Consider the following 25,005-nt stretch of genomic DNA (forward strand, 5'->3'; position numbering starts at 1 on the left):
CAATACAATTCATTTACAATACAAATATACAGCAACACTAGAGAACATAAAAGTAATTATGCCTTAACATTTTATCAATGATATTTATCAGTTCAAAGTCTCTTTAACATTTGTCACTACGATTTAAATTAATTTAAGAGTGGATTACAAAGATACCTTTGAGATTATTTGAAATTGCGTTTGAAAAAGTTGCTCATAAAACACCGAGTACTGTGGATTCATTATCATTTGTTGGATACCAATTTCTTTGAGTTTCGTGGATATAGGTGAACCAATAATTCAAATATTCAACGAAATACATAATTTCTGTAGGCTTGGTATGCAGAAATTTAGAAAACCACGAAAATGCAAGTTATACTCAATCCACGAAAATTGAAACCCACGAAAATAATTGAATCCATATTATCATTTTATTCGATGGTTTTCTTTTTGTATCCTACTTATCTCCTTAGTACAAGCTATTATCTCAATCTTCCCAATATATTATGTGCAACTAAAGAATAAATCGTTTTTTATGATATCAATATACAATGACAATCATATCACATCTCCTTATTTTCATATACACCCATAACAGCGTTCCAGACTACGAACAAGTACTGGAACGTATTATTATTTTTATATTCAACCTACGATGAGGTTCCTGACTTTAAACAGGTATATGGAAGTATGGTGGGGTGCTACCATTTAACCATTCTCCGTTTGATATTGAACACAAAAAGAATAAAGGGCTGCGCTTTAGCGCATGATACGCCCGTTGCTCTCAGTTTCACCAAAGTTGCATAAAATCCCCCCTTTTTAAGTATAAAAATTCATTACTTAAGAAAACGTAAAATCTAAAATTTATAAAAATGGAAAGGGAGCTTATGTAAATAGATATAAACAATTTATCAAAGTTGCATAACATCTTTTTAAATTAAAGTGTAAGTTATTGTCCAAAAATTGGAAAATCTCCCCATTTTTAAGCATAAAAATTCATAACACGGAAATGTAAAATCTAAAATTTATAAAAATTGAAAAGGAGCTTACATCAATAGATATAAACAATTCACCAAAGTTTCATGGACATTGGTGAAAGCCTTTTTGAGTTATTGTCCGAAGTGTTAAAAATCCCCCTTTTTTATGAATAAAGCCCCATAAATCCAAAACTAAAAATCTGAAATTTACAAGAAATTGAAAGGGAGCTTACTTCAATAGATATAAACGATTCATCAAAGTTTCATGGACACTGGTGAAAGCCTTTTTGAGTTATTGTCCGAAGTGTTGAACCCCCCCCTTTTTTATGAATAAAGCCCCATAAATCCAAAACTTAAAATCTGAAATTTAAAAAAAAAGAAAGGGAGCTTACGTCAATAGATATAAACAATTCACTTGAGACAACGGTATACCATAATACTTCCCGTTTAAAAGACGGGCGTATAAAAACGTAAAATTAAATTTAGCCATGAAAAACGCTAAAACAAAAACAAACAAAAAACGCTATAACAGACAATAAAATATCAAATTAATGTTAGAACACAATGGTACAAAATCAAATAAAATTACTTTAGATTACCGAGAGCAAGATTTTAATATCAAAACAACAATCGTATTTCCAAGCGAAAGTTCCTACACACTAGTGGCGAGGATATCAGTTTTGGGTTACTTTCAATCAAGAAAATAACGTTTGGTTTTACCTCTAAAGACGTTCAAATCAAGGAATAGATAAAGTAGCTTGTATAATTATCTATAAACTGACATGAAAGAAAAAAAACCCCTTAATATGCATGTACAAAAACGTTTGTAATGTTTGGCATAAGCAGAAAGTTGAAAGCGCATGAAAACTTATCTCAGAATAAGATCTCACTAAGTCAAGATAGACAGATCTATTACAGCGTCAAGAATATATAATACATGTGCCGTTACCATGTAAAGGGCACTTATTGTTCCAAAAACAAAGTCGAGTTCCTCTCCAACGTTCTTCCAGCTAATTTCGTCTTTAGACAAAATAGAGTTGATTTCGACACTATCCGTTCCTCGATACTGGTTTTCCGAACTGTACAGTTTGATTTTGCTGATACTGAAACTGAGATTATCTCCATTATCGTACGTGTACTCATTTACTTTATCGTCATCGCGCTCCCTTTTAGTGCAACGGCAACTGCATTTCAATACACGACAAATCTTCACAAATCCTTTCCACAAATATGGCACAGGAATATTTTCACTCCGCAAATAGAATCGTAGGCTTATAATTACAAAAATTACGATAACACCGCTAAATGCTACGTCAGCAAAGAGAAGTATTGATATAAGCGGTAACCGTGGTTCTGAGATTGCTGGAAGACTAGAAGCGGAAATTGTAAGAAATACCGCAATAGCCAATAATACTGTTATGGAAAATCCAACTCGTTCTCCTGATTCTGCTGGAAGAAAGAAAACGAAAGGGTTAAGAAGACACATCAGGACTATTGGTAGTATAAGGTTGAAAACAAAGAACAAAGGTTTTCTTTTAAGTTTCATATGAAAATTGGCTACTTGTGGAAAGGTAGTTCTTGTCATGTTCGTTTCAACCAAATCCCATGTTTTGTGTGGAACATACCAATCCGTTAGGAAAGCCGTAGGCCATAAAACTACCTCTTTATCGTCGTATCCCGATAAAACGAAGGCTAAAGTACATGTTTGTGTATCAAATGGATAATCCGAAACGTCAGCCTGGCATGTAATATCAAACGAATCGCTAGGAAACCAGTCCATTTGTCCAGTACTGTGCGCTCTCTTTACAGAGTCATCCTTATATAATATTTGCAATGCTCCGTAAGGATTTGACATCGAAAATGTTGGTTTCCAAAATAGTTCATCATTGAATGTAATAGAAGTCACTCCATATTCTGCAGGATCCCATGATACAGTTTTATCAAACCACTGAATTCCAAAATATCCGTTTAAACTCAGTTTACCGGCAACTTCATCATATTCCTGAATATAAGTAAGATGGAAATAAAAATAAATAATGACTTGTTCCCCCACTACATTGATTGGTAAGACTTCCCTATTTCGTCCTGTAGTTACTTGCTGATATAGTTCCCGTAAAGGTTTATATGTGATGTCTTTTTCTTTGTCTGCAGTGTCTTCCTCAGCATGCACAAGCAAAAAGCATGTCAATGTTAAAATGATAGAGCATGAATTCGAAAACATTTCTACTGATCAAATCCGGATCAAAATCCGTCAACAATAAAGTAAATTTATAACTTCAGTTCATATAATGTAGTTTAAGTGTTATTCGTCTGAATGTTCCTGTACTATTGTGAGGAAAGAAAAAGAAATGCGATTTAAATACTGTATTTACAATTCAACCACTTGAATAGAGTCTCCAATTACAGAAATGTTTGCATGTAACACTATTATTTATATCTTCACCATGAAAGTTTCTTTACGCAGGTGCAATTAAAAGATTTAAAAAAAATAATATTTAAACTGATTTTACCTTATGGAAAATGTGAAATCTGATTTTTTTCTATTAATCACATTTAGTTAATGAATCAGAACAACTTTTAGATCACATATATATCTGTTATGAATGTTGAGATCTGTTATGAATGTTGAGATCTGTAACCCCTAATGCGATATTTTTACCTGCTTAGTCTGGTTGTTTTGCTCACATTGTATTGCAAAGTGTCAAACAATAACCCTTTGATATTGAGAAAACATTTTGCAAGTTTTATTGCGAGCATTTAAGAATACTATAGACAAAAATGCAAATGCTAAAAAAGAAAAAAATGCCTACTTATTTTAAATTTAAAAACATTTTCAAAAAGGAAGCATACTTATTTCAAGTAAATAAATTTTTAGTATAGAAAAAGAATTAAAATCAGTTCTCATCGAACTTTAAGAAAGGTAGATCTAAAATCTAGATGATAAAGACGAAAGAATTTTTGGACTGTGTAAAAATGTGCAGGTTAAAGACGAGTTTTTATCTTTAAATAGCATGCGTGTATATGAAAAAGAACGAGATTTTATTCTTCAAGAAACAAGCATTCAATGTAAAAACTTCCCTTATATTTCAAAGTACATGTATGAACAATTTATCTGGTTGATGTCATGTAAGTCTGAAAATGTCTTTCCGTTCTCAATTTTCCTTGAAGTTATTTCTTCGTATTAATTTCTTTTTATAACCGTCAGTATCTTTCATTCTAATAGTCGTGCTTATTCGCAAAAAAAAATTATTCCTACAATGTTTTGGTGATGAGTAAAATGTCCATGTACTATTCGTTTTAAATTTCTTTTTTCTGTTCTCATTAATTGATGTGTATTGTGGCAAATATACAAGACCATTGATCCAAAATCATTGAATAAACAATAAAATAACACATATATTTGGTGACTGCACGATTTCATTAAAGCAAAATTAAGATCATTCTTTTAACACTTTCAAATTTTCTATGAGGAAATGTGCATTTATTGCCTAAATAATAATATCAGATTATTACATGGCATTTTTCATATCGCATGTACTATCAGCCCTAGGTTCAATATCAGCCCAAGAGCCGCATGAAATATGCCATGTAATAAACTTTCCTCATAGAAAATTTGAAAGTGTTAAAAGAATGAACTTAATTTTGCTTTAATGAAATCGTGCAGTCTCCAAATATATGTGTTATTTTATTGTTTATTCATCTATTATGTTGTGGTCTTTTTATCATATGCTTCAACAATGGAGAAAAATAACTGATTCGTATATTGATCCTTTTTCGTGGTTCTGTAATAGAAGTTCAAAGATTGACAAGTTTACGGACGTAGAACCCTAAATTTAGTACATTCGATATGAAATGTTTCTATCATTTGCCTCAACAGAGAAGAAACACGTTTTAATATGGACGAATCGACAAAAACAAACAAAAATTTACAATACATATTATGAAGACTGTTAGGCAACTTTTTAAAGTAACTTTCTAATTATGTTTGAAACATTTAAACAATGCATTTATTTAATAACTTGTTTGTTTGGTTTTTTTTTTATTATTATTACTTCACAAAATGTACTTTCCACTATCCAAATGATTGTTTTGTACACTACTTTGTAATAGTTTTGACCGAAAACGTAGCATTGAGGTGTATTTTCCGGAATTTGCCGAGTATAACTGGAATGCCATGTGATAACGTTACGGAAAGGCATGTGATAACAATCAAAACATGTGATAAACTTTTCATATCAGCCCGCTAAGGACCAATTCGAAAAATATGGAATTTACGTTAATTTAATGGTACTATCATACAGTAAAAATCATATTTTGTTTAGTCTAAGTATATGATAATCATTTTTATCATATACTTAGCATTGATATGATAGCTTTTGCATATGTGTAATGAGCGGAAATACACAAGCCATAATTTCCCACCCGTATCAGCACCCCAATCCGTCTCGGGCTGATATTGGGGTCTTGGGATGATACGCAGGCTGATATTGAAAAGGCCATGTATTAATCTCTATGTAATTTGTTACCAGCATCTGCTGTTATATGCATGTTATATAAATGCACAATATCAGATCTAGGAAGCTCCTCGACTGTGATCACTAGCCGGTTTACTCTGATGTTATGACTTCGAACAAGCTGTTGGGTGATGTTTGTACATATTGTGTAACTCATTCCAATATTGGAATGCTTGAATTCCAGTATTACATGGTATTATTTCATTTATTTTGAGAGAAAAATTACTACACAAATGTGGAGAAAAAACAACACTTGAATAAAAAAAGGAATGATAAAAAGCACAAACTTATGCACACAACGGGGAAGACTGGATAACATTTAAAGCCCGTCATAGGAAATAAACATACTGGTAACAGTTTCAGATGAATTACAAAAATAAAGGAAAAAAATTACTACTGCAAAAAAAATCAATGCACCGTTACCATACAAAAGGCACTGAATAATCCGAAAACATAGTCGAGTTCTTCTCCGACATTCTTTCATGTACTTTCATCGTGAAAGGTTATAGATCTGATTTCAACACTATTGGTTATCTGACATATTAATTTTAACACCATTACTGCCTCTATAGTTCTTCGTGAAATCAATTATTTTATCATTAGTTTTGCTTTCTAGGCGACAACTTCAGAACACATCTTAGTACACGACAAAATTTCACAAATCTATCTTTCGGATATGAAACAAGGATATGCTTATTTCGAAGATGAAATCATAGACTTAGACGTATAATAACTAATAAAACCATTACGCCGCTTAATGCTTCGTCCGTAAATAGGAGAAAAGATAATGATGGTTACTGTAGATAATAGGTTACAGGAAGACTAGATGAACAAATTGTTAGAAATACGACAAAAGCCAATAAGACATCAGATTCTACCGGAGGAAAACACAAAGGGATTTGAAACACACATAAGTACTTTTGGGAGTATAAGATTAAGAATACGATACACCTCATGGGCGTCTGTTTCAATCCTATATGAAGATTTGCCATCTGAGGAGAAAGATAATTCTAGTAAAATTAGTGTCAAACAAATCAAATGTGTTATAGGGAATAAACCAATAGGTCAACAAAGCGTGTTATATCAAAGGAACCATCCTATCCGTCCATTATTATGAACTCTTTTAACACTATCATCTTCATATAGTATTTTTAATGCTCCGTACGGGTTTAGCAATATCAATATCGGTTTCCCAAATAATTCTTCGTTGAAAATAAATGAAGAAACTCAATATAAGTCAAGAATCTCATGATAAAGTATTGTCTATCAATTGAATTCCAAAATAACCATTTACACTTAATTTACCTTCAACTTCGTCGAATTCATGAATATATGTCATGAAAATAAAAAGCGATAATAACTGGTGACCCCGATTAATCGACAAGTTAGACCTCTATGTTTCTTTCTATGGTCACTTCGAGTATCTTTAAGTACTACAATACAAAATAAATGCGCCGTTATCAAACAAAAGGTACGAAATAATTTAAAAACACAGTCTAGTTCCTCTCCGATATTCTTCAATGTAATTTCAATTTGAAATGTAATGGGGCTGATTTCAACACTACGAGTTTCTCGATATTGGTTATCTGACGTGTAAAATTTATTTGTAGAGATTTTAACACTATAACTGCTACTATAGGTCTACGTGTAATCAAGTGTTGTATCATTGGGTTTGTTTCCTTTATGACAACTGCAACCACATCTTAGTACAGGAAAACATTTCACAAATCTTTCTCCCGGATATGATACAGGAATATTTTTATTACGCAAATAAAATCGAAGACTTATAATGACTAATAAAACAATTACACCGCTAAATGCTACGTCAGTACATAGGAGAATAGATAATTATGGTAACTGTGGATTTGTGATTGCTGGGAGACTAAATGAAAAAAATGTTAGAAATACAACAATAGTAAATAAAACTGGTATAGCCAATCCAACCCGTTTTCCAGATTCTGCTAGAAGAAGAAACACAAAGGAATTAAGAATACACATAAAGTACTATTGGTAGTATTAGATTAAACACAAAGTACATGGACTTTCGTTTAAGTCTTATATGAAAAATTTGGCATCTGAGGAAAGGCATTTTTGTAAAATTGGTGTCAATCACATCCAATATCTTATGTGGAATACACCAATAGGTAAAAAAAAACCTTCAGGCTGTAAAATGACCTCTTTTTTCGTCGTAAACTGATAAGGCAAAGGGTAGAGTACATATCTGTATATCAAAGGGATAATTCGTAACGTTAGCTTGGCATGTTCTATCAAATGTATCGATAGGAAACCAATCAATCAATCATTATTAGGAACTCTTATAACACTATCATAATTATCTAGCATTTTTACTGATCCTTAGGGATTTACCAATATCGGTTTCCACAATAATTCTTCGTTGAAAGTAAAGGAATAAACTAAATATAAGTCAGGATCCCATGATACAGTATTGTTTACACTTAGTTCCAAAAGAACCGTTTATGCTTAATTTACCAGCAACTTCGTCAAATTCTTGAATATATGTCATATGAAAATGAAAAGCGACAATAACTGGTCCCAACAAGTATTGACAGGTAAGAACTCTCTGTTTCGTCCTGTGGTCACTTCTAGCTTAGTAAAAACAGTCCTATTTTTGTCTCAATCTGGTTCATCTGTCTATTAATGAATGGCCTCCGTCTATGATAGACATTTCAATGTGATAATTATAGAACACACATTTGAAAGTATTTCTACTTAACGAATTCAAGTTGAATTCCGCATGAAATGTATATACATATAGAAATACGTTGTTTCATAGATATTTCAAAGGTGTTTAGACTATTCAATAGAGCTACCAAAAGACTGTATAAAAAGAAATACGTAGTTGTGGAAACATATTATGCATCCTGGAACATTCATTTTACAAAAACAAATTTTAGGTCTAAATCATTCCAAATGCTTTACGTATCCATCACGCATCTTTGATCTCTACTTTAACTACCCGAAAACAATAAAAGAAGTATAACTATTTCTTTTCTATTTCCCTCCATTAATTTTACTTATAATGGGGATTGGTTTCGGAATCGTGGTTATCTAGAAGTTGAAGTAATAAAGATGAATTTGCAAATGAAGATGTAATAATAATAAGGCACTCAATTAAAAAAAAAAAAATATCTAATACATTGTAGTATCTATTTCAAACTAATCTAGTATGAAATGAGGTAACATGCACTTCAAAGTTAATTATGATGTGCTAATCTTATCACAGAACCTAGACTCTTAAGGAAGTAAGACGTATAGTGGCATTAATATATTCCATTCACAAGGAAATACTTATGTAAAAGTCATCTCTACTTCCAGTTAAATCAAAGGTTAACGTTGCATCTACAGCTCATCATTTTTCAATTAACGCAAAACATCCGTCAATAATGTTATTATTGTCAGGGTGGTCATATACTTGTTTCGTGTCAATATTCCATTTATTTGTTTGATGTTGTAATTACGATAGCAAGGGAAATAATTCAATAAATTTTAACAGTTAATTATATTGATTGAAAAACAGCGATGCAGTTGTTTTAACAAGTAAAGAGAAACCAATTAGATAAAGTCTCTTTAAGTGAAGTTTGTATTCCCCGAGGGTATCACAAACCAAGTAGTCAGCACTTCTTTGTTGACATTAATTATCATTGATATGGTCATACTTACAAATTGGCTTTAACAAAACTATAATTTTTTGACATGTTAAGGCTTTCTACCTCAGGAATAAATAACTTAAGCTGTTTTGGCAAAATGTAAGGATTTGTTTTATCCTCACTGCTCTTCAACTTCGTACTCGTTTGGCATATTCAACTTATTTTGATTCGATCCGCGATCATTACTGATAAGTCTTTTGTTGACTAAACGCGCGTCTGGAGCAGTATTAAATTGGAATCCTGGTATCAGTGATAAGCTTATTTAAGTAACATACTTGTTACAGCCATTATAAATAGGAGAAATACCATAAAAAAAAGTAATCATACTAATGCCATGATTGAAAAATTCAGCTGCGAGTCACGATATGAAGTTTTAGTCCAGAGAGCGTATCGAACGAGTAAAAATAGGGCTCTATATTGTGTCAAACAACTGATGCTATACAATATTAATGTAGAGACAACCAGCTAATCGATTTATCCAAAATGAACAGATTTCTTCTGTGATGCATTTGGTTGTACAATAATGTGTTTCTTTGTCTCAGGGGTAATAAAGAAGAGAGCTGAAAACAATTGTTCTGGAGCACAATCATTTCAAATTTTATCATTTAACTATATTGAGTTTTGATTTTAGAAAGCGGAAATAAAGTAAGTACATATTCACATGAGTGGCTAGGTCTGCCAATCGCATTCAATAAACAGATGTTGTTTCTGATACGAGACCCACCTTTATAATGGTAAGAGTACTAATCTCGAGTTTCATCAGCGAACTTCATTTGGTTTTCAAGAAAACAAATAATGATGGACAGGTATATAGAAAAAAGTAAAATCACTAAAATACTGAACTCAGAGGAAATTCTAATCGGAAAGTCCATAATCACATGGCAAAACAAATGACAAAACACATCAAACACGTATGGACAAGAACTGTCATATTACTGACTTGGTACAGACATTTTCAAATGTAGAAAATCTAATCCAGGTTGATTACTAATTCTGTATAATGGAAATACTGTATTTTTAGTCAGTTATAGTAAATATTAGTATGATGTAATGTTTGTCACACATGTTATACACATCCGAACGATGTTATTTCTCAGAACTAAAACAGAAGCTGAAGCAAGGAGCCAGGTTGAATAAAAACATAAAAAACTTAAAAACTAAAATTTTCTTTCAAGCAACGTCAAATTTCTTGATATGTTTCTAACTGTTAAAATAAAGCAAGAGTTTTTTTGTAGTGATTACACCATGATATTTTTTGTCAGCAGTGCAAATATAAGCCGATTAATTGTGCTGCAATGTAATGTCAATATTTGTTAACTGTCTGGTGTCGCAGATCCTAATAACTCTGAAAGTAAAATGATCTTTAAATGATTATTAAATGTTTATTAAGTATAGATCATAGAATGCATTTATCTAATTGTTATCAAAGGTACCAGGATTATAATTTAGTACGCCAGACGCCCATTTCAAAAACCCATTATAAACATTGAATATTGCAATGAACTTTAATGTCTTCATTTTCGTGAACTCAATATTTTGTTTACATTCCATTAAGAGTAACTTTATAATTTAACAGATTTATTATATAATCAAAATATGACGCATAGTTAACTCTTATTTCTCAACTACGTGTGACATTTTGATACCTATGGTGATCATATAAACAAATACATACCATATTTAAATTATACTTTGTTTTAAAGTCATAGTGTTCAAAAACTTAATAATCTAACCTAAATGAGAATGTGATTCAAATAGTAGAAAAAAATTAATGTGATACTTTTTCTACTGAAAAATTGATAATTGATGAAATACATTTGTGTACCAAATAGTTATCAAAGGTACCAAGGTCAAATTGTATTATTATCAAAGGTACCAAGGTCAAATTGTATTATTATCAAAGGTACCAAGGTCATATTGTATTATTATCAAAGGTACCAAGGTCAAATTGTATTATTATCAAAGGTACCAAGGTCAAATTGTATTATTATCAAAGGTACCAAGGTCAAATTGTATTATTATCCGCGTTTAGAATTCTTATTAGAATCTTCACATTCAGTGAATTCTAATTAACGGGAACAAAATTATATTTGAAGAACTTCTTTCAAATTAATTTCTAATAAAAAGAATAGATTTAAATATGTATAAAAAGAGAAGCGGAAAAAAACGAAGGGAAAATGCAAAACTCATTAATCGAGTAAAGTATGAGTAAGGACTCTAATAAGGAGCGTGAATTATAATCCACATAATGATACTGAAAATGCCAGACTGTAATAACGATTTTCAAACAGAATTACTAGCGAAATTTCTTAAAATTAAACAATACTGTCTATGCATCCGATCTGGCTAGCATCATAGTTATTCCATAATAATAAGGATATTCAGATTTTAATTAATGTTCACTTATTGTGTTGTCATATTTATTGATGTGGAAATTGAACAAATATAGGTCACTTCAAAAGTCGACAAAACCAACACCAAGTTTTTAAAGGTGTAGGTAGGACCAAATGTATTGAATAATTCAGGGGACAAAACTATTAATGAGTTTATTCAAAAATATTTAAAAAAAAAACAATGAACAAAGTTTATTTAAATGTATTAAAAAAGAAAATATGATATGATTGCCAGCTAGACAAATCTCCACAAGAGATAAAATAACACATTAATACCAAACAGCATAGTTAGAAATAGAATAAATATATAGTAGATTATATCGAATGCCTCCCCTGGAATACATCTACATCCAATGAAAGCAAGCAGACATACTTCCCTTTGCTCTGCGTCTAATTACACGACAATATTTAACAAATATTTCTGCCAAATTTGACACCAGAACATTTTCATCACGGCGGGAAATTCATAGACTTATAATGACTAATCAAACAACTTCGGTACTAAAATCAATGTCAGTAAAGAGAAGTATAGATAATTAGGGTAACGGTGGTACTGAGATTGCTGAGGGTCCAGACGCAAAAATTGGCAATACCCAATCATACTAATTCAAAATCCGTTTATTTCACATGAATCTGCTAGGAGTAGGAACCAAAAAAGAGATTTAAAAAAAGAGGGACGAAAGATACCAGAGGGACAATCAAACTCATAAAAAGAAAATGAACTGACAACGCCTGACTAAAAATGAAAGAAGACAAACATGCAAACAATAGAACACATGACACAACATAGAAAACTAAAGAATAAGCAACACGAACGTTAACCCCACTAAAAACTAGGGGTGATTTCAGATGCTCCGGAGGGATAAACAGATTTTGCTCCACATTTTGCATCCGTCGTGTTGCTTATGTTATACCGTAAAGCGGGTTATTTTCGCGGGTGTAAAATTTCGCGATTTTCATTAAACAAGGTATACGAAATATTTTAGCGGTTATTATTTTGGCGGATGAAAACTTTTATTAATACCTTTGCATGTACACCTTTAATTTGGCGGAATTTATTTTGGCGATTTTCTTCTATCCGCGAAAAAAAGCGAATATTTACACCCTGCGAAAATAACCCGCTATACGGTAGCTAATTCATTAAATAGTCTAATTCGGTAGGTCATACTTACGACAGGTTACGACCTAAGGAACATATTCGATAGCATTTGTGAAACGGTTATTCCATAACGGTCAACCAACTTGTGATGGCGTCCGTAAAATTTACGAAGGGATAAATTCAACTTCATCATTTGTAACTCTTTGTTTAATAGCTTCCTTGTGAGCAGCAACCCTCTATCAAGAAAATCATGAAAGGAAATGCAAAGACGGGAATATCGTATCAATTGGGAGATATATACGCCGTATAAAGGTGCTGCTGGAATGTTGTTTCATAGAAATGGAAATTTTACAATTGAAAAGCTGAAATCATCTCCTTTGTCGTAAAGTTTTCTTTCAACCGACCCTCATTGTCAATTTCTAGATGGAAGTCAAGATATGAGACCGACGTATCTGTATCTGTTGTATCCTTTATCTTTAGTTTCAAAATCCACATTATTTCTATTGTGCGTAAAAGATCCAAATGATGTACAGTTACCCTTTAAATCATTCGGTTTTCAAAACAAATCTTCATTGAAAGTAAAGGAAGAAACGTCATATGGAAGAAAAAAAGCGACTCAAACAGGTTTATTGTAGGTAAGATATCTTTGTTTTGTCTTGTGTTCACGTCCCATATTAGTTCTTGTAAAATTCTTTTCTTCTCAAATAAAGTTTTATTTAACTTGTTATGACCAGCATTGATAGCTGATAGACATACACAAGCAAATGCAAACATTGTACTGAACTTAATTAAGTTGAATACTTTTTGTAATGAAATGAAATAAATTATCCGAGATCTTCAGCAAGCAACAGACTGTATTAAAAATTACATACTGTTGGAATCAAGTATTGCATTCAGACAAATGGAAGAGTATGTCATCGCCACATCCAGTAACTGTTGTTATTCAAAATTGGCGAATGTAGTAGAATATGTCGTGTGTGTATGTTGCACTTCGGTGTTTCTGTTGTTCCATTGTTTTACGTTTATAGTTGAAGTGTTTTCTTCGGTTTTAGTTTATAACCTAGATTTGTTATCTCTTAATCGATTGATGACTTTTTACTAGCGGCAAATTACTGTTGCCTTTATTTTGAACATTGTATCTATAGGTTATCCCTTTCACGTCAATTAATACACCTACCAGGTCATGCAACCAACTTATTTTTTTGTATGATAGAAGTTATATTCAAATATAATCACGGTAAACAATAAGACTGTAACTAGTTAAATTTAAATAGTTATGTATTGATTTCAAAATAGAAATAGAAATGTTTTCAACAGATAACTGAAAACACCGAGACTAATTTCTCTTTTGTTAAGTACAATGCATGCAAGCTACTTTCGTTCAGGCGAATTAAAAAAATCATTGTTAGATTCGTTGAAATCTGTGTTTTTTTCGAATTTCTTACAGTTTACTTTTTTAGATTAAGGTATAGCATACATTTTACTCTACCTATATTGATTCATTCACCCGTGCGTAGAAATACTAGGGTTGTTTGTTTTACCTCAAATCACACAATACTTCTGCATCAATATACTTTGTAAATAGTTCATAATTTCAATGAACAAATAAACAAAACAAAAAACTTCTTGACTTTTTAATGACATGCATACATTTAAACACGTATTTGACTTTATACATATATATTTATACGATACTAACATCAATTCTCTGTATGCATCAACCAACAGCTGGCCACATAAAAAAAATAATGTTATAGAAAAACTACATCTAACATCGAAGTTAGTTGCATTATTCATAAAAATAAGTTTAAAATCTTAATCATCCCAGTCCTTCTTGTCGGTTGTTAAGGAACATAAATTTCCTTAGCAGCCAAGGAAAAATTTACCTCAAAATGACAAAATTTCAAATATGAACAGCTCATTTATTATGGCAGATAACTTTACATAGTTTATCATTAAATGAACAACAGAATATGCTTTATAAAAATGGATTGATCAAAGAAATCATATACGGTGAAATACAGTATAAAATATCAGAGCTAATAGCCTTTTAGGTACTGTGGATCTAAATCAAAAAGTGTAAAATTCGACCAAATTTGGTCCCTAAAACATTTTTTTGGCAGAAATACAGCCAAAACATGACTCACTACACTTAAAGATGAGGTATTTAGCTAATCATTAATGAAAAAATATCTCTGGGTAAACATATTTTAAATAAATGGCGGATAATTCAAATTGGGTCATATTTTGGGTGTTAACTGTTCATGTAGGTCAATTTTTCATTTGTTTGCTATCATACCAGACAATTTCTACAATATAAACCTACTTACATGTTATATTGAGGTTGGTGTTTGTTGAATATGTTTGTTCAAATGACTGACTATGGTTGACAATAAAAAAAAAACCTTAAAAAAGAGGGGAAGGGGAAAGGGGGGGGGGTATAATGACATTATTTATTTCTTATTTTTTGCACAAAAAAAAATACAAATAGAGAGGCACTAAAATCAAAGAATTTTGGTATGGAAACTTCAAATGATTTTCTTTAAATACCAGTCAGGGGCATTACTTAAAAAAGTAACAATTAAAATTATCTATACACGTAATGTTGAAAACGAGGCTAATTTAAATATAACTTATATAAGTTAATTTTCTGAATATTATTTTTATTGGTGTCCAATATTGCAGATTTTACTAGCTTTAGATAATTTTCACAGTCATCTGGTTATTTTTCCCTTGATATATAAACACTAATTAACTTTCCGACGTACTTATCTTTCATACCGACGCTTCTGGGTCAAAGATTGGTCTCTTGGGACTATTAAAATATCATTTCCCTCTAAAATCTTGAAGGTAGACTGATATAAATAGATAGATACTTGTGAATTACTTAAGTTATTTGTAATTTGTAACCCAAATCAATTACATATGTGCTTTAGATAAGTGTTATTGCTATTTTTTGCAAAAATGTATAAACTTACTTATTCAAGTAATTTTTTTTCATTGTTTTTAAAATAACCCTTTATCTCTATACTACTCTCAAACCTGATAAATTCTTTATTTTATGATATAAAATGTTGTTTAAAATCATGATAACTACATCAAGTCTATGTTTCCATTGAAAATTAAAATAACTCTATTAAGTAATTTTATTATTTTGAAAAACAAAAATTACTTATATAAGTAATTAAAAAAAATAACGCCCTGAATGAATACAGAGATAAACAAAATGGGTTCATTACTAGGTTCATTATATTTATGGAAAATTTTTGGTTTTATGTTAAAAATTGGGGAGTTTGAGAATCAATTTATTTTACAGGGTATACTTTGAGTAATCTAGTAAACACTCGTTTGAATCAAGACAGAAGATATAACTTGTTTATTTTTTTCTCTTCAATTCAGTTTACAGTAAAGGTTAGAGGACAAAATACTACACCTTTGTTGAAAAACCGTAATTTTGGGATGAAGAGTTCTTTAGGCAGATGCTAATTTTATCTACTTCCTTTTCATGAATGTGACCTACCGAATTAGACTATTTGCCGGATTGGTTATCACATAAGCAACACGACGGGTGCCACATGTGGAGCAGGTTCGGCTTACCCTTCCGGAGCACATGAGATCACCCCTAGTTTTTGGTGGTTTGTGTTGTTTATTCTTTAGTTTTCTAGGTTGTGTCATGTGTACTATAACAATTGTTTGTCTGTTTGTCTTTTTCATTTTTACCATGGCGTTGTCAGTTTGTTTCAGATTTATGAGTTTGACTGTCCCTTTGGCATCCTGCGTCCCTCTTCTTTAATAAGTATCAGTGTCAGTGCTACTGGTGTTCTTTCGTGTTTATACTTCAATTATTATTAAAAGAAAAAAGGTTTTCGTTTTTTTTAAGTGTTTTTTGTTGTTGTTACAGATATTATACCTGTATTTTACCTGAGTTTACCTGTCAAAAAAATGCGCGCAAATGTAAGCAAAAGCTGCGCGCAAACGTAACGATTTTTGCGCACAAATGTCATGCTAATGCGCGCAAACGTAATGCACCGTAAACTAGATACCCTAATAATGATTGTGACTAAGATTGGTTCAATTTAGCCCAGTAGTTTCAGAGGAGAAGATTTTTGTATAAGGTTACAAACATTTACGAAAAATTGAAAAAAATGACTATAAAGGGCAATAACTCCTTAATGGGTCAACTGACCATTTCAGTCATCCTGAGTTATTTGTAGATCTTACTTTGCTGAACATTATTGCTGTTTACAGATTATCTCAATGTATAATAATATTCAAGATAATAATCAAAAACGGAAAAAATCCTAAAAATTACCAATTCGATGCAACAACCGGTTATCCAATTCATTTGAAAATTTCAGGGCAAATAGCTATTGAAATTTCAGTGTAATAAATGTCACAAATTATGCCCAGCAATTGTTTTAAAAATGGACAGACAACATACATATTATTAGTATGTCACTATCTGTGGAATACAGGTTTTTTTATCGCTTGAAAGAAGATTTTCAAAAGGGGGAAATGACTCATTTTTCAAAATTACATCCAGATTAGTTTAAGCATGAAATTTTTAATTGCTTGCATATGTTATATGAAAATACTCTCATCTAAAAATAGTTGTTTTCATCAGAAAGGACAATTTTATCATGAAAATATTCATATGAAATATTTATTTACAAATAGAACATAAAAAAGGGGAGTTTCAGGGTAAATTACATTGTTGACAAAACATCCATAATTTTACATTTTATAGTCTTTTATGTGAAGATTTCTGCGTTTTCGGAAAAATCAGATGTTAAAAATGACAAAAATCGGCAAAAATCATGCTGATTTTTGTGTTAAGTGGACCACCTTATGTACCAAAATAACTGTTTTTATTCCAATAAATTGTCAGTTAGCAGTTTAAATGATTGAAATCTTCTCTTATACCCATGAAATTTACAGAAATAAAAAAAAATGATATGCTTTATCCCATTTTCACCATAAAATACAATGTTAGCCATTTATCCTTGCTATACTAATATATACATATGATGTCACGTGGTTTCCATGGCAACAAGACTATTCAGATTTTTTTTTAATTAATTTTTTTTTAATTAAACTGTTTGGACCATTTCAACTTTAAAAAAAGTAATCGAAAAAATATAATCTGGCCAAAATTTTTCATATTTGGTCTATTCTTACAGAAAATTGATGTTAAGTTGTTGACGAGCGTGTAGAATTAATGATTCATTTATTTTTGAAATCTCCATAGAAAGTTAATTTTCTACTGTGTGATATGCAGTGCAAAATATATCTGGAAACAGTATCAACAGTTCTAATACAATGGACTCTCTAATAAAAAGATCTCTTCAAAGATTCATAGGTTATCATTTTTGTACGCCAGACATGTATGTGTTTTGTCTACAAAAAACTTATCAGTGACGCTTGAATGGAAAAGAAAGAAAGGACTAAGTCTAAAATAATAATTTGAAATGTTTCACCAAACACAGCTAAGGTATACATAATATATTCCTGAGAGAGAAAATGCGTAGTATTTCAAACAACTCAGAGCTTTGTTTAATAGTTTATTAATTTATATTATCATTTCAATGATAATCTTTGTCAACACAGACCTGCTGTTTCCTGGGCTAATCATACAATGGGAGATGGGAGGACTCAGTGGTTTACCAGGCTTACATGTTGATAGTTTGTGTATGGTATACGTGCATTTCGTTTACAAAAGACTCATCGGTGACGCTAGAATCAGAAATTTAAAATGCAAAAGAAATATATCAGCAATTGCACAAATTGTCATTATAGTGAAAGTACATTCATAGGTCTACTAGTTACAGGGTCGTCAGATTATTAGCATACCTTTTCTAACTATGTTTTAGAGAGGACACATATTTACAAGAAACATTAAATGCTGTGTATACTTATTCACTGTACATAATAATTGCAACACCATACAAACAAAAAAGATTGTCCAATATGTACTGAGAGAGTACGAAGATAAAAGATCCTGAACTGACGATAGAATACATAAATGTAATCCTGACTTTTTCAAGACAGAGACAGACTATAAGACGAGTCTTTTCTATTTATTTGTATATGAATATAAAGATTGAGTTTGTCAGTTAATAAAATAAGTATATAAATGTGTTAGCCATGCATATTTGAAGGTTTACGACATATATTTCCTCTCTGTATACCGATACAGCAACTAATTAGTTCTTAACAGTCATATCATTGCCTTAGCACTACAATGAGTAAGTACCTTTTTTTACAAATTTAATGTTAATGTAAACTACTTGTTCGTCTGTTACGCTTCAACTTCCATAACTTCTTTTAATTTTGATTTATATCTATATCATTATATGTCTATCTTATACCTCCTTTAGATTAATTAGAAGCTAAACACATAAATGTCTGTGGTGTTCCCATTCTAAACATGTTATGAATTTCAACATGTAATGCCCCACATGCTTAGAGCCTAAACATGTAACCAATTGTATAACATGAAATGTGTATAGAAAAGTGTTTAGGCCCTAAACACAATTTTTACAGTGTATATATACAATATATAATTGCTTGTTTTAATTATATTGTGTCTTGGATGAGGAGTTGTCTTTTTAGGATTCATACTACATCTTATTTTTATGTCTTGCAATAGCAAATGAAAAAGCATTTAAACACTTCAATTGTATTTGTCCTTTCAATATTTTTCAGGCAAAAGGTTGCAAAGCAAGACTGAGGACGGATTGTACCGGAACCGTTATAATTCAACAGAAAAATACTCATAACCATGATACCAGTGATCGTGACAATGAACGTCACTTGCTGCGGGTACGATCAAAAAGAAAAGCGGATGATGATATTGCTCAACGTCCTTCAAAAATTATCCGTACAGAGTTACAGAACATGGATGAAGCAAATCTAAAGTCTGAAGACATTGGCAGCGTTTCAAAGGCTATATATAGAAAGAGGCGTAAATCTCACCCTGCACTTCCTAAATCTAGAGAGGAAACACACCAATCATTAAAGAAGATTAATATTCAGTCAAATAAATTTGAAAATTTTGTGCAGTTTAATGATGAACAAACTGGTATAATTATTCTTACGTGTCCAACCAATCTTGAATGTTTATGCAGTGTGCCGGAAATTTTTATGGATGGTACTTACAAATATTGCCCAAAGTTCTTTAAACAGTTATATACTATTCATGGCTATAACAAAGGAAATTATGTCCCTCTTGTATTCTGCTTACTTCCTGGAAAGTCTGAAGAAATTTACGTGAATTGCTTTTCCTCAATTGTCAAGCTATGTTCCGATCAAGGTCACACACTTCAACCGAAAGCAGTACACGTCGATTTTGAAGAACGGGTAATGAAAGTTATGAAGGATTTTTTCCCGTCTATAGAGATCAAATGCTGTAGGTTTCACTTAGGCCAAGCCTGGTGGCGAAAAATCCAGAAAGTTGGACTTAGTCAACAATACAAAGAGCTTGATTCAGACATTAGTAAATGGCTTAAAGGGATTTTTGGGATAGCCTTTTTAGCTCCAGACGAAGTAGCCGACTGTTTCGTAGAAGATTTTATGGCCGTTGTACCTAACGACAAGCCTTGTATAGAATTTGCAGATTACCTGACTGATACTTATATAACAGATGAATCGTTATTTCCCCCTCATCTCTGGGCCGAAGTTCCATCCTCGTTAAAACGTACTAACAATGGGCCCGAATCATTTCATGCCCATTATAACGAGCAGTTCTATCACAGTCATCCATCAATTTATACTTTCCTTGACACTATTATCAAATTGCAATCTGTGACTTACATAAAAATTCGGAGTTTGAACATTGATGCACCGCAGGAGAAGGAACAGAATCTCCGGGATTTGCATTCGAAATACTGCCAGCAGGAAATTACGAGGGATTTTTATGTCAGAAGCCTGGGATATAAGTTCCAAGCCCGAACAGACTTGTAAATAATGCCGTTGCCGAGTTTTATGTTTTATGACAGTGCTTTGTTTTTAGTGCTTTGTTTACAATTAAAAGATGTTTTAATCTTTTTGTTGGTAAACTCCTGTTTTATGACTGTGCTTTGTTTTTAGTGCTTTGTTTTTTACAATTAAAATATGTTTTAATCTTTTTGTTGGTAAACTCCTCATTTAATGAACTATATTCGTAAGAAAATGTGGTATGATTGCCAATAAGACAATTCTCTATCCAAGACTTGTTTTCGCTCAAATGTCCTACGCTTATTCTTATTTTCGCTCAAATGTCCTAAAATTTAGGCGCTCAAATGTCCTATACTTTGGCGCTCAAACGTCCTTTTTTTTTCGCTCAAATGTCCTGTCAATGCGCTCAAATGTCCATTGCCGGATGATACATCTGATATGAAAAATGCCATGTATTAATCTGATATTAAATCTCGATTAGTTTATCAATTATAAATATATGTATTTGATATATAATCAAAATATGCATGAAACAAGTTTCGAGTACATCGGCATATCATCATGGCTCATAAAAGTTTAAAAGTTAAAAGATAGTTTTATTTTTGGTGTTTTATTATAATCATTCAGGTAAAAAAATAAGATTGACAGTCGAATGTGTAAATGAATTAATTCGTTTGAAGTACAGTTAAGAAATAATTGATGCAAACTATACTTTATTGTAATTTTAACATGGGTAGGCATTATATTCGTGATCATTTTGCTCGAGCGATTATTTCGATTCTGATTAGGACAATTAAGGTAATTTCTATGTCTGATCTGTGAAAATACTCTGTCAATCACATATTTTTAATATTTGACTCTTTTTTTTTTAAATTTTATTCTAAACCTGAAAGTTTGTTTTTTTACCCAATATTTTAAAAAGAATATTGATGAAACAATTCAATGAAATGAAAATGGTTATTAGTATACATGTTTATAACTTTGTAATATATTTTTACAGTGTCTCATTTTGTCAATTTGTTTGGCTGGGTGTTGATTATTTTAAATATTGTATATGTTTTACTGTATATTGTTCAGATGTTAATCAATACGTGACACTTTAATAAAATAATTTTATTATTATTTTTTATTATTTTATTATTGTATCAGGGTAAAGCGATTGTGTAGGCTCTTTCATGAATCTCCCTTTTCTGTTTGTATAGAAGCAAACAACACTGCGATTTTTCAGAGGGAGGAGTATTTGAACCGTCAGCATGGACGGTTGTCGTAATTAGGTCAAATATGTCAATTTCGGAATGCAACACATTACAGTCATAATAAATGAATAAGTAACAACATGTGAAAATCATTTAAGAGTTTGAAAGTTTTTTAAGTTAATGAAATATATTAAATGCATGCCAATTTAATAAAATTCATTATTCTGGAGTAGTCAATATACGCATGAGCTAAGAAAATCATTGAATTTAGAGAATTGGTTTATTCATAAAGCGAGAGAAGCACGTCATATTAGAATTCGATACAAATTACTAAATCAAGAGTGCTCATTCCCCATTTCCATTCTCAATTTTAAAAGCAATGAAAGAAGTAAAGGAATCATATAAAGAAGAAATATAATCCTTTCGGAAGTGTACCTATTCCAAGGCAACCTTAAAGTTCAGATTCAGATTTTTTTGTCATATGTTTAGATGTTTAGACCATGTAGGCTATTTTTGGAAGGCATTTTGTAAACTAATCCTAACATAATTTCATCTATTTACCTATTTATAATCCTGTTTGAAAATTAAAGTGGAAAATAAAACACTAACAGAAATTAGTATAACTCCGCCACATAAATTATGTTATTTAAAATTTGTGTTTTCCTGTATTTATTGATTCAGTCTGCTGTCAGCTATATCTAAGTCAACAATTTTAACTTTACAATAATCTCCTTCTCTGGTAAAATTAAGAAATTGGCATCGTTTAAGTTATCCCATGTTGACGCGATGTGTCATTATAAGATCACTCCGACGGATTGGAGCCACATGATGTTCTTACACTGACACATCGGGGCCTCGATGGCCGAGTAGTCTAAATAGTTACAATCACTAGCCAGTCACCACTGAGTTTGTGAGTTCGAACCCCGCTCTTGATGACTTGATTCTGAATTGACAAGGATTGTCAGTTTTCCTATCGAAGGTCTGTGATTTTCCCCCAGACACTCCGGCTTCCTCCTAAAAAAAACTGGCCCTCAAGAAATATACCCTTAAAATACAAAAAAATAATAAAACTCCACTGGCAGACCAATCTAGGGTGATTTACAAGGAGTCGTCCGACTCAGATCAGCTCTGGTAGAACAAAGGAGCTGGGATGTAATCTTTCAAATGTTATATTTAGTCAGATAGGCCCTTATGTTTATACATATTTATACATCTTTGGATCACGAATGTTCATGTGTAGGTATAATACCACCAAACCATGGTACGTTACATCAGGTTGCATACGAAAATAGGTCACCGTTGTAGTTACTCAATCCAACATTATTGCAGTACAACATAGCTGGGTCATAAACATATTACTTTGGAATTTCAAAGCATCATTATTTTTTATATGGGTTCCAATAGAATATTTTGGAATATTGCGGTTACATGGCTTCTATATAATATGTTAAGTTTCTATACAGGTTATGTTAAATAGGGCAGATTTGATTGGTTAACTTTCAAAGAAACAAAGATAAATTCTGCACATTTTTTGTAACGTGAAAATTAAAAAAAATCATATAATAGGGGAACATCAATAATGGCATTATACCTTTGTCATTCCCAGTGAGGTGTATTCCACAAAAGCACGATATAAATAGAATTTTTTTTGCATGATGAAATTGCAATTAATAGTTTCAAACCAAATATTAAGGGAGTGTATATTACGGAAACAATTATGCGCCACACATCTTTGTTTTCATGTCTTTCTGTCACTTTGCAAACAATGATTTAACAATTAATTGCAAACTGTATTCACAAGGATTTGGCAAAAATAAAAATGTTTTTCCCCTGTAAAATGTAAATTCAGTAATCAAACCTTCAATGTATTTTAAACATTCTTTGTTTTTTAAATAACCTTTCTATGCCAGTTGTTCTCTCTTATATTATCACTAGTATTAAATTAATCGTGGTTGTATATTTGAGGTGAATATTGTACTCAAATGCATACAACGGGGAAATTATATGGACATTCTATTTGTATTTACTTTAAATCTAAAATTTATTTGGTTTAACTTTAAACTGTTGAACTGTTGTTATCTAAACAAAAATCCAAACAATCTATCAGCCATATTTGAATTGACTTTCCCAATCAAGTCATTGAAAATCAATTCAAATGTTTATAAGTACAGGAAACGCATTAGGGTTGTAGCAATACAAATAAATAGAAAACTCAATAGAACGTTAGATTTTTTTCATTATGCAAATTCACAATGTTTCAATCCTCATTTCAAAGACTATCAAAATAAATATGTTATTAAATGACTTTGGAAACTAGAAATGTTAGCTTTTATAATGTGATAATTGTATGTAAAATATAAAATTTTACTGAAATAACTCGGAAAAAAACAAGAATGTGTCAATAGAACACAGATTCCCCACTAGCACTAGCATTTTCTATGTTTAGTGGACTGTGAAATTTTGATAAAAAACTCAAATTTGACATTAAAATTAAAAGGATAATATCATAGGTAACATGTGTACTAAGTTTCTAGTTATTTGAACTTCAACTTCATCAAAACTAACCTTGACCAGAAAATGTAACCTGAAGCAGGACTGACGGACTGATGGACGAACGGACTCACAGACTGAAAAAACACAACTCCCTTAAGTGGGGTACACAAACAAGAAATTGTCCTCAATGAAAACAATCTTTTATTGACTTGTCCCCCACTCAACATTCATTCCAAAGTTACACGTGACAAATTAAAAAAAAGTAACACTGTTTATAGCTAACTATGCGGTATGGGCTTTGCTAATTGGTGAAGTCGTACGGTGACCTATAATAGTTGTTTAAAATTTCTATGTCATTTGGTCTCTTGTGGAGAGTTGTCTCATTAGCATCGGCCGTACGGTGACCTATAGTTGTTAATGTTTGTGTCATTTTGGTCTTTTGTGGATAGTTGTCTCATTGGCAATCATACCACATCTTCTTTTTTATATATACCACATCTTCTTTTTTTATATATTTTAATCACAAAGGGTTAGAAATTCATGTTTTGCGGAACTTTTGCATATTCTTAGTTCAAATCTTTGATTCTTGCCTCACCTTTTGCATCGAACTGAAAGATGAACTTCATAGTGACATGAATATCTTACGATCCATTTACTGCATAACTTTCGTTTGATTAAATTGGCTTCCGTCTTTCCAGTGTGTAGCGTCTCCGATCAATTGTCCACACATGTGAATTAATCTTTCCAAACA

The 25,005-nt window shown here is 31.4% G+C and overlaps 2 protein-coding genes across 2 annotated transcripts; one reads left to right on the forward strand and one right to left on the reverse strand.

Annotated features, from left to right (window-relative positions):
• On the reverse strand, nucleotides 1-3,303 carry LOC134720786 (acetylcholine receptor subunit alpha-type acr-16-like). The gene has a single exon (XM_063583289.1). It carries the CDS (start codon nucleotides 3,175-3,177, stop codon nucleotides 1,846-1,848), a length of 1,332 nt encoding a protein of 443 aa, XP_063439359.1. The 5' UTR covers nucleotides 3,178-3,303; the 3' UTR covers nucleotides 1-1,845.
• Nucleotides 3,304-18,272: 14,969 nt separating this feature from the next.
• LOC134709598 (uncharacterized) lies at nucleotides 18,273-20,592 on the forward strand. The gene is made up of 2 exons (XM_063569786.1): nucleotides 18,273-18,323; nucleotides 19,336-20,592. Exons 1-2 carry the CDS (start codon nucleotides 18,273-18,275, stop codon nucleotides 20,590-20,592), a joined length of 1,308 nt encoding a protein of 435 aa, XP_063425856.1.
• The last annotated feature ends 4,413 nt before the right edge of the window (nucleotides 20,593-25,005 follow it).

Source organism: Mytilus trossulus, chromosome 1 (assembly GCF_036588685.1).
Source record: "Mytilus trossulus isolate FHL-02 chromosome 1, PNRI_Mtr1.1.1.hap1, whole genome shotgun sequence".
Classification (NCBI taxonomy): domain Eukaryota; kingdom Metazoa; phylum Mollusca; class Bivalvia; order Mytilida; family Mytilidae; genus Mytilus; species Mytilus trossulus.